Here is an 11,291-nt window from a genome sequence, read left to right on the forward strand (position 1 = left end):
GAGACCGGTAGAGAGTTGAGAATAGAGACCGGTAGAGAGTTTATAATAGAGACCGGTAGAGTGTCTATAATAGAGACCGGTAGAGAGTTTATAATAGAGACCGGTAGAGAGTTTAGAATAGAGACCGGTAGAGAGTTTATAATAGATACCGGTAGAGAGTTTAGAATAGAGACCGGTAGACAGTTTAGAATAGAGACCGGTAGAGAGTTTAGAATAGAGACCGGTAGAGAGTTTATAATAGAGACCGGTAGAGAGTTTATAATAGATACCGGTAGAGAGTTTAGAATAGAGACCGGTAGAGAGTTTATAATAGATACCGGTAGAGAGTTTAGAATAGAGACCGGTAGAGAGTTTATAATAGAGACCGGCAGAGAGTTTATAATAGAGACCGGCAGAGAGTTTATAATAGAGACCGGCAGAGAGTTTAGAATAGATACCGGTAGAGTTTAGAATAGAGACCGGTAGAGAGTTTAGAATAGATACCGGTAGAGAGTTTATAATAGATACCGGTAGAGAGTTTATAATAGATACCGGTAGAGAGTTTATAATAGAGACCGGTAGAGAGTTTATAATAGAGACCGGTAGAGAGTTTAGAATAGATACCGGTAGAGAGTTTATAATAGAGACCGGTAGAGAGCTTAGAATAGAGACCGGTAGAGAGTTTATAATAGATACCGGTAGAGAGTTTATAATAGAGACCGGTAGAGAGTTTATAATAGAGACCGGTAGAGAGTTTAGAATAGAGACCGGTAGAGAGTTTATAATAGAGACCGGTAGAGAGTTTAGAATAGAGACCGGTAGAGAGTTTATAATAGATACCGGTAGAGAGTTTAGAATAGAGACCGGTAGAGAGTTTATAATAGATACCGGTAGAGAGTTTATAATAGATACCGGTAGAGAGTTTATAATAGAGACCGGTAGAGAGTTTATAATAGAGACCGGTAGAGAGTTTATAATAGATACCGGTAGAGAGTTTATAATAGAGACCGGTAGAGAGTTTAGAATAGAGACCGGTAGAGAGTTTAGAATAGAGACCGGTAGAGAGTTTAGAATAGAGACCGGTAGAGAGTTTAGAATAGAGACCGGTAGAGAGTTTAGAATAGAGACCGGTAGAGAGTTTATAATAGAGACCGGTAGAGAGTTTATAATAGATACCGGTAGAGAGTTTAGAATAGAGACCGGTAGAGAGTTTAGAATAGAGACCGGTAGACAGTTTAGAATAGAGACCGGTAGAGAGTTTAGAATAGAGACCGGTAGAGAGTTTATAATAGAGACCGGTAGAGAGTTTATAATAGATACCGGTAGAGAGTTTAGAATAGAGACCGGTAGAGAGTTTATAATAGATACCGGTAGAGAGTTTAGAATAGAGACCGGTAGAGAGTTTAGAATAGATACCGGCAGAGAGTTTAGAATAGATACCGGCAGAGAGTTTATAATAGAGACCGGCAGAGAGTTTAGAATAGATACCGGTAGAGTTTAGAATAGAGACCGGTAGAGAGTTTAGAATAGATACCGGTAGAGAGTTTATAATAGATACCGGTAGAGAGTTTATAATAGATACCGGTAGAGAGTTTATAATAGAGACCGGTAGAGAGTTTAGAATAGAGACCGGTAGAGAGTTTAGAATAGATACCGGTAGAGAGTTTATAATAGAGACCGGTAGAGAACTTAGAATAGAGACCGGTAGAGAGTTTATAATAGATACCGGTAGAGAGTTTATAATAGAGACCGGTAGAGAGTTTATAATAGAGACCGGTAGAGAGTTTAGAATAGAGACCGGTAGAGAGTTTATAATAGAGACCGGTAGAGAGTTTAGAATAGAGACCGGTAGAGAGTTTATAATAGATACCGGTAGAGAGTTTAGAATAGAGACCGGTAGAGAGTTTATAATAGATACCGGTAGAGAGTTTATAATAGAGACCGGTAGAGAGTTTATAATAGAGACCGGTAGAGAGTTTAGAATAGATACCGGTAGAGAGTTTATAATAGAAACCGGTAGAGAGTTGAGAATAGAGACCGGTAGAGAGTTGAGAATAGAGACCGGTAGAGAGTTTATAATAGATACCGGTAGAGAGTTTATAATAGATACCGGTAGAGAGTTTATAATAGATACCGGTAGAGTTTTTATAATAGAGACCGGTAGAGAGTTTAGAATAGAGACCGGTAGAGAGTTGAGAATAGAGACCGGTAGAGAGTTGAGAATAGAGACCGGTAGAGAGTTTATAATAGAGACCGGTAGAGAGTCTATAATAGAGACCGGTAGAGAGTTTATAATAGAGACCGGTAGAGAGTTTAGAATAGAGACCGGTAGAGAGTTTATAATAGATACCGGTAGAGAGTTTAGAATAGAGACCGGTAGACAGTTTAGAATAGAGACCGGTAGAGAGTTTAGAATAGAGACCGGTAGAGAGTTTATAATAGAGACCGGTAGAGAGTTTATAATAGATACCGGTAGAGAGTTTAGAATAGAGACCGGTAGAGAGTTTATAATAGATACCGGTAGAGAGTTTAGAATAGAGACCGGTAGAGAGTTTATAATAGAGACCGGCAGAGAGTTTATAATAGAGACCGGCAGAGAGTTTAGAATAGATACCGGTAGAGTTTAGAATAGAGACCGGTAGAGAGTTTAGAATAGATACCGGTAGAGAGTTTATAATAGATACCGGTAGAGAGTTTATAATAGATACCGGTAGAGAGTTTATAATAGAGACCGGTAGAGAGTTTAGAATAGAGACCGGTAGAGAGTTTAGAATAGATACCGGTAGAGAGTTTATAATAGAGACCGGTAGAGAGCTTAGAATAGAGACCGGTAGAGAGTTTATAATAGATACCGGTAGAGAGTTTATAATAGAGACCGGTAGAGAGTTTATAATAGAGACCGGTAGAGAGTTTAGAATAGAGACCGGTAGAGAGTTTATAATAGAGACCGGTAGAGAGTTTAGAATAGAGACCGGTAGAGAGTTTATAATAGATACCGGTAGAGAGTTTAGAATAGAGACCGGTAGAGAGTTTATAATAGATACCGGTAGAGAGTTTATAATAGATACCGGTAGAGAGTTTATAATAGAGACCGGTAGAGAGTTTAGAATAGATACCGGTAGAGAGTTTATAATAGAAACCGGTAGAGAGTTGAGAATAGAGACCGGTAGAGAGTTGAGAATAGAGACCGGTAGAGAGTTGAGAATAGAGACCGGTAGAGAGTTTATAATAGATACCGGTAGAGAGTTTATAATAGATACCGGTAGAGAGTTTATAATAGATACCGGTAGAGTTTTTATAATAGAGACCGGTAGAGAGTTTAGAATAGAGACCGGTAGAGAGTTTATAATAGAGACCGGTAGAGAGTCTATAATAGAGACCGGTAGAGAGTTTATAATAGAGACCGGTAGAGAGTTTAGAATAGAGACCGGTAGAGAGTTTATAATAGATACCGGTAGAGAGTTTATAATAGAGACCGGTAGAGAGTTTAGAATAGAGACCGGTAGAGAGTTTAGAATAGAGACCGGTAGAGAGTTTAGAATAGAGACCGGTAGAGAGTTTAGAATAGAGACCGGTAGAGAGTTGAGAATAGAGACCGGTAGAGAGTTGAGAATAGAGACCGGTAGAGAGTTGAGAATAGAGACCGGTAGAGAGTTTATAATAGAGACCGGTAGAGAGTTTAGAATAGAGACCGGTAGAGAGTTTATAATAGAGACCGGTAGAGAGTTGAGAATAGAGACCGGTAGAGAGTTGAGAATAGAGACCGGTAGAGAGTTTATAATAGAGACCAGTAGAGAGTTTAGAATAGAGACCGGTAGAGAGTTTAGAATAGAGACCGGTAGAGAGTTTATAATAGAGACCGGTAGAGAGTTTAGAATAGACACAGACGCTCCTGCTGGAGCAGAAAACAAAGAAAGGGCCGACACCACAAGGTCCCCCCACCCTCGGGGGAGCTGCTGCACCCAGGTATGGCTGTTTGTAGTTTCTGGGGTCAGAGGTCAGAGGTCAGTACTGCATCGTATGTAGCTGATAGACGGTGTCTTAATCCTCGTCCTCTGTTCAGGGACGGTTTCTCCAGTTTGGCATAAATGGCTTCTTTAACTCCTCTCTTTCCTGGCTAACACCTGGACATTACTGTCCTCAAAGGAGTGTCCTGTGTCTTTCAGGTGCAGGTGGACTGCTGAGTCTTGTCCTGAGGAGATGTCTCTCCTGTGTTGAACCAGACGCTTGTGGAGCGGTTGTTTGGTCTCCCCAATGTCCAAGTCACTGCACTGGACAGCAGACAGCACGTTGCTCTGTTTGTGTCAGGGTGGACCAGCGTCTGTCTCTGGGTGTTTTGTCTTTCGGGTGGACCAGCGTCTGTCTCAGGGTGTTTTGTCTTTCGGGTGGACCAGCGTCTGTCTCTGGGTGTTTTGTCTTTCGGGTGGACCGGCGTCTGTCTCTGGGTGTTTTGTCTTTCGGGTGGACCGGCGTCTGTCTCAGGGTGTTTTGTCTTTCGGGTGGACCGGCATCTGTCTCTGGGTGTTTTGTCTTTCGGGTGGACCGGCATCTGTCTCAGGGTGTTTTGTCTTTCGGGTGGACCAGCGTCTGTCCCCGGGTGTTTTCTCTTTCGGGTGGACCAGCGTCTGTCTCAGGGTGTTTTGTCTTTCGGGTGGACCAGCATCTGTCTCAGGGTGTTTTGTCTTTCGGGTGGACCAGCGTCTGTCTCCGGGTGTTTTGTCTTTCGGGTGGACCAGCGTCTGTCTCAGGGTGTTTTGTCTTTCGGGTGGACCAGCGTCTGTCTCAGGGTGTTTTGTCTTTCGGGTGGACCAGCGTCTGTCTCAGGGTGTTTTGTCTTTCGGGTGGACCAGCGTCTGTCTCTGGGTGTTTTGTCTTTCGGGTGGACCAGCATCTGTCTCAGGGTGTTTCGCCTTTCGGGTGGACCAGCGTCTGTCTCTGGGTGTTTTGTCTTTCGGGTGGACCAGCATCTGTCTCATGGTGTTTGTGTCTGGGTCGACCAGCGTCTGTCTCAGGGTGTTTTGTCTTTCGGGCGGACCAGCGTCTGTCCTCTCAACACCCTGAGACAGACGCTGACTTCATCCAAGTCCCTCCAGAACTCCTGTGGAAACCCCCTCCGTGTCTCCGGGCTGGCTTATGAGAAGTTCGCGTTCCACAGTGATATGCTAATTTTGTTTAGAAAACAAAAACGTAAATCTGGTTAAATAAAAATGAAAGAAAACGCCCGCGCTGATAACGGCTGGGTATCAATCAATAATCCACATCTTCAGAATCGTCTCGGCTGGTTTACTGTCGTCATGTGTTGTCCAACCGGGACGTCAGAGACATGCGAGACATACCCAGGAGGTGGCAGTTGTTCAGAGCCCAGCAGTAGGCGTAGAAACATTCCTCCAGGGCTCGGGGGAAGGGTCCATCCGGGGACAGCGAATAGTCCACAGAGAACACAGGAGCGTGAAGCTCTTTGGACCAAACGCGAAGATAATTCTGGTTCAGGAGGAGGTGGACAGAAGACAGAATAAATATATGAGCAACACGTATTCCTGCAGACTGGGGACCACGCCGTGTGACGTACTGCACCCGCCACAGGCCACATTAGAGCAGCAGCGAGCAGCAGCGTTTCTGTGCCGTACCTCATGGGATTTGGAAGTCTGGGCCACGAAGCCCCCTCCGTGGAAGTGGATCAGCAGCCAAGGGGAGCGCGGCTGCCTTTGAACCCAGGGGGGCTGGGACATGGAGACGGGGGGAGGGTCGGTTTGTGAGAACGCCAGCAGCTCCTCGCTGTCCTAGAAAGTAGCCCGTAAAACAATTCAAGCACACACGCAGTCCTCTTCCCACAATTACATTACCTAAATAAATGACAACGAACAGTCACTGGAAAGCAGAGCGGCCACATCGTAGTAAACTATTTCATTTATTTTCACTTTTCTCCGCTCGTGTTTCTCTTCTGAAAGATGAAGCTAACTCCTCTTGGTTTACGGTTTTGAAACATTCCTTCGGTGATTATACAGGATCCAACCTCAAAATGACGTTTCAAGAGGAAAGAGGAAAGTCATTGACTGAGGACATCAGGACCAATTATTTTAGTTACACACACACACCGCTTATGCATTAAAGGTCACATGTTATACTCTTTTTCCACAAGGTAGCGCTGTTCCCAGACACTTGTATGAAATATCTGTAAAGGTTTTTGTCAAAACATCAAACAGATGCTGCAGGACAGCGTCCCTCATTTCTGTCTCAAACAGATGCTGCAGGACAGCGTCCCTCATTTCTGTCTCAAACAGATGCTGCAGGACAGCGTCCCTCTTTCCTGTCTCAAACAGATGCTGCAGGACAGCGTCCCTCTTTCCTGTCTCAAACAGATGCTGCAGGACAGCGTCCCTCATTTCTGTCTCACACAGATGCTGCAGGACAGCGTCCCTCATTTCTGTCTTAAACAGATGCTGCAGGACAGCGTCCCTCATTTCTGTCTCAAACAGATGCTGCAGGACAGCGTCCCTCATTTCTGTCTCAAACAGATGCTGCAGGACAGCGTCCCTCTTTTCTGTCTCAAACAGATGCTGCAGGACAGCGTCCCTCTTAATGACCCAAAACCACCATAAGAGTGTAGAAACATGGGAAAAGTGAGTTTTTCATAATGTGTCTCCTTTAAATTGTCTACTTTAATGAACTACAGGTAAGATTATCTTATTGATCACCTTCACATTTCAGATAAGCAGATTTCCTCACATGGTAATGTACAATCTTCTGACATGCATCAACGTATATTTTATATATATATATACCAATTTACCCCCCCCCCCCCCGCCCCCAAACTGTCTCCCTATATGTTGCACACCACATCCACCTCCTCCACCTGCGGCGCCTCACCTGTCCCTCTCGCAGCTCATAGGATATCAGGCGGATGTGAACTGGCCCGGGCCCCCAGTGAGCTATTGGCGGCGACACGGTGGCTGTTAGACTTGGATCAGATGCCAGGGGGAGCCGTAGAGGGACAGGAGGCAAGGTCAGGGTGAGGTTCACCTGCACCGGGCCAGAGGCTATCCTGTTGAGGCCCTTCACAGACAAAGACAAAGCGGGAGAGCACCATTTGACCGTTATAAAAGCCTCCAGCTCACCGTGGGGTCTGTGGGCGAACACTTGGCCCCGCCTACTGTTATAAGACCGGATTCCGTGATGTTCCAGAAGGACTTCCAGAACTGCATGTCCAGATTTTGCGTAATGCGCTCAAACTCCGAACCGCGCAGCTCCGGATCGATGACGTACTTCCCCGATGTGAGGAGGGAGAGGGCCACCATTCCTGGATGAGGACGGACGAGCGCATCGGAAAACGTGACGACAGGATATCCGTCATTAACGTGTCGACTTAAACCGCACCGAAGGAGGACTGACCCAAGCCAGACTGCTGCTTGCTGTACGTCTCGCCATAAGAGACCATGCTTATAACGATGGTCTGCAGGAAGGGACGCAGCGCCGGCGAAAACTGTGAAAAGGAAACGCCGGACGATTGGTGACGCTTGGTGAGCGGTCACGGCGCTGAAATCAGGAACGGAGAATCGTTTTCTCGTGAGGCCGAAGTGGTTACGACAGGTGTGCAAACACACACGGCGTTAGTAAGTTAAGCGAGACGGCTGCTGACCTGAAAGCCCAGGCAGCGGCCGTAGAAGCAGGCTTTGTGCATGGAGCTGTACTCCTGCACGAACTGGCGGCTTAGCGCCTGGTCGTGCAGGGAGTACAGCTGGCCGTGGTCGTTGTCGCCGATCAGCCGCTGGGCGAGGTGCAGCAGGGCACGCAGCTGACGCAGAGCGCTGCAGTAAGCCTCCATCTCAGAGGCATTGTGGTCCGCCCTGAAGAAGGCACTGTGGTAACTGGAGGCTACGTAGCGGCCCTTGTGAATGATGTGCAAAAGACAAGCCTGCAAGACCTGCCGGCGAAAAGGAAGAGAAGAAGAACACAGTTCATGCCGAGAAGGTGCAGATAAATGGTTAAAGGCCACGCCCATGAAATCCCATGGAGTGTCCAACACATCAAAGAGCGACAGACAGACAAAAACACGTGTTTCTGTCTGTTAGCAAGACCTTTTTCAATAACAACTAGAGAGACAATCAGAGATTGCAGACCCCGCCTCCAAAAGACTATTGGATCTTGTGAGACAGTAAACAGGGCTTCCGGATCAGAGGGGCCAAACCTGCTCTAGCTTGCTGCTCCGGAACGTACTACAAGACTCCTTCTGGACTCTTTTTCCCATCATGCCATTCGTGTCCCTCCCTCTTAAAGTGGCAGTTTACAGCACAGGCACAATTCCAGATGTAAAAATAATTCTAGAATCTGGATCCAGATCTGGATCAACGCCATTCTCGGGGAGGACCGAGCCACGGACAGAACCTTGCTTGTGTAAAAATTTCAAGTCGATCGGGTTACTAGTTTTTGAGTTATGCGCTCGGACAGACAAACAAACAAACAGACAGACAAACAGACAAACAGACAGACAAACGGACCCAATTGCAATACCCTCGCCTCCTCTTCGGCGAGGGTAAAAACGTGAAATATCAGTACAGCAATCCTTTTAATGATTTAAAACGGTCAACATTGGCCCATAAATATTTTCAGGCATCACTGTAAAAAAACCAGAAATTTCTTTGGACACTGCATCTAAGAGCACGCATTACTAGTAATAGCTGTAAATAATGAGAAAATGAAAACAGTGGATTGTAAACGCTTGTTTTCACATGAAAAGCGTTCAGAAGGAAAAACAAACAGCGTTTTCTGCATCACATTCAAGTTACATTGAGCTCAGTGGAGCTAAAAATTAGGTTGAATTCTTCATTTAGATGGAAAAAAAAAAAGGTATCGATAAAAATTACAAACAGTAAATCTGACCAACAGGATGCAATTTTGAAATGCAGTAAGTTTAAATGACTGTGACCCCCGCAGCACCCAGTGTAGGAGACACCTTTACAGTGTGCAAGAGAGTTAGAGCCAGCAAGTCTCAGATTTCTGTTTGACCCTTGATGGACATTACTTTCCATATTGTTATCTCCTAAAATCATTGATCATATCCTTGTTTTAAGATATGGGTAAATTGATATTTGTTCTGACACGTATCGAGGATAGCCAGTAGGAAGCTGATGTTTGTTTCATGTTCAAAGTCACAAGACTCAAAACAATTTATACATGGATAAGTTGTTTGTTTGTTTAGTCCGTTGTATATTCTTGCGAGTGAGCAGTATTATTGTGTAACGTGTGTTTTCTCATTCATATTACAAGGAACTGTTTATAACAAGCAGTTTGGCGTGTTGACTGGAGTTTGGGAAAATTACAATGTAAAATGTTCATCATTCACAGACACAAGTTTAACTTCCTGTTTCTGTTTTACGCTTTCTTACGAAAAGTCTCTAGAGCAATTGTTCCCGTCAGCGGGACGAGTCGTACCTTGACCAGTGAACGGTAGCCGTTGCCAGGCGTTTGGGCGTCAAAATCATAATGGTGGAAGACGGCGACGAAGCCGCCAACGACAGGCTCCAGGGCCCTGCCGTGCTGCTGGATCTCGCGTATACATGTGAGCAGGCGCTGGGCCACAGCACCGGACGGCCAATCAGAAGGCCCGCATACAATGGAAATGCCGTCTTCACACACCGTCTCTAAAGCTGCAAACAGGACCTTGTAATCCATATCTGACACTGGGGAAGGAAGACAGATAAGCGTTAGGCGTTTGCTGCACCTCCTTTATATGTCTGCTGCTTATCTGCACAGCAGGCATGTGATGAGCACCTTCAGAAAAAAACAGACAAGCACCCAAAGAGGAGACAAAGATCCGCTCGACCCCGCCTCGATCAAAACAACAACGCTGTGGCGATAACGCCAATCAGCTCGGTCAAAGGTCGACATTACAGTCCAGCCTGATGACGTCACAAGACGGGCCGACCGTACAGCGCCACACGCCAGAGAGGACTTGCATTACAATGGCTGCCCAGACGGAGAATAACGATTCCCGACACGCACGGACACGCACAGACACGCACAGACACGATGTGATTGATTACAGCAAAAACTGAAAACAAGGATCAACTCTCCTCAACTGATAAGAGACCGGTCACAGGCGTTACCAGCAAACGCGTTAGCACGATGATGTGTATTTGATTAATGTTTCACGGGGAAGCATACAGGCTAATAATAGCGTATCAGAAGCAAACAGGAAACTCATGCTCTCTGCTTGAAACATGATTAAATGTGGGGAATTGATGATAGCGTGGAGCAGGAAACTAAATGATTTTGGAGATGCTCAGAGACACTAAGGGCTTCGTTTTGAACACACGCTGGAGGGCGTTTCTCCCTCGGCTCAGGGGTCAGTAGGTGCGTTTACATGGACACATCTAACCCGGTTTACCTGGTTTACGCCGACCAGCAGCAGCCTGAAAGCAACTATTCATGTAGCTGTCAATCAGCCTCCATCTTTAGGTGTGAATATGTTTGCATCGAGCAGTTACAGCACCCATCGTGAACATTTTGCTTGAGCTCTGCAGTGTGTGAAAGCGAGAGAATCATTCCACAGGAAGTAAACGTTTCCTGTATTTTCACATATCACAATATATATATATCGCAAAAATTCACAATACTGCGCCAATATATTTGTGCTCTGATTATTATTTTTTCATATTAGGGTACAAATTTGTTGACAATAACATTAACAGTACCCTTACCCTTATTTTGATACCGTTATTAGCAGTCTTAAATTCCGTACAATTTTAAGATAGGACTGTCACCATATCAAACATACTAGTGCAACATCTAAATTACAGATTTTTATTCATTTATTTTGTGTACAATTAACTTTTTTTAAATTCGTTTTAAGCTAACACGGTAGCTGTCACCGTACCGAAGGAGGGGGCGCGGCTAATAAATGACGTCACGCTGTCAACGCGCGAGTGTCGAACACTGATGTCGTATTAGCTATTAGCTCACTGCTCATCTATTAGCTCATCTATTAGCTCATCTATTAGCTCCCCGCTCGTGGACGCGGACGGACACGAGCGTGACATTCCTCCGGACAAACGTCGCCATTAGTCGGTTCCGCCCGCAGCTAACGACGGCCACTTCCCGTTCGACCTCGATGCTGCTTTCTCTTTCACAGCCTCAAAAAACTCTGACACCGTTTCACATCCGCCATTAAAACCGTGCGCACAATAAATGCCCCGACCGCGACACGAGTGTGCGTGAATCTGCCCCGGAAAGTGTCTGTTTTACGGGCTTCGCTTACCGACCCGCATCCTCTTCCTGGCTGTTCTGCCGGTTTCTGTCACGCAGAAAGCTGCGTT

General features: G+C 45.5%; 1 protein-coding gene across 1 annotated transcript in view; it reads right to left on the reverse strand.

Moving 5' to 3' along the window:
• lipea (lipase, hormone-sensitive a) overlaps positions 1–9,648 on the reverse strand; it is a 14,191-nt gene extending 4,543 nt beyond the window's left edge. Inside the window, exons 1-7 of the mRNA XM_068746894.1 lie at positions 9,409–9,648; positions 7,616–7,900; positions 7,369–7,459; positions 7,131–7,276; positions 6,847–7,032; positions 5,607–5,759; positions 5,316–5,460 (exon numbers count right to left, since the gene is read on the reverse strand). Of these exons, the coding sequence (XP_068602995.1) occupies positions 5,316–5,460; positions 5,607–5,759; positions 6,847–7,032; positions 7,131–7,276; positions 7,369–7,459; positions 7,616–7,900; positions 9,409–9,648 (1,246 nt within the window). The remainder of the gene's footprint in view (positions 1–5,315; positions 5,461–5,606; positions 5,760–6,846; positions 7,033–7,130; positions 7,277–7,368; positions 7,460–7,615; positions 7,901–9,408) is intronic.
• Between the last annotated feature and the right edge of the window lie 1,643 nt (positions 9,649–11,291).

Source organism: Brachionichthys hirsutus, chromosome 13 (genome assembly GCF_040956055.1).
Source record: "Brachionichthys hirsutus isolate HB-005 chromosome 13, CSIRO-AGI_Bhir_v1, whole genome shotgun sequence".
Taxonomy (NCBI): Eukaryota; Metazoa; Chordata; class Actinopteri; order Lophiiformes; family Brachionichthyidae; genus Brachionichthys; species Brachionichthys hirsutus.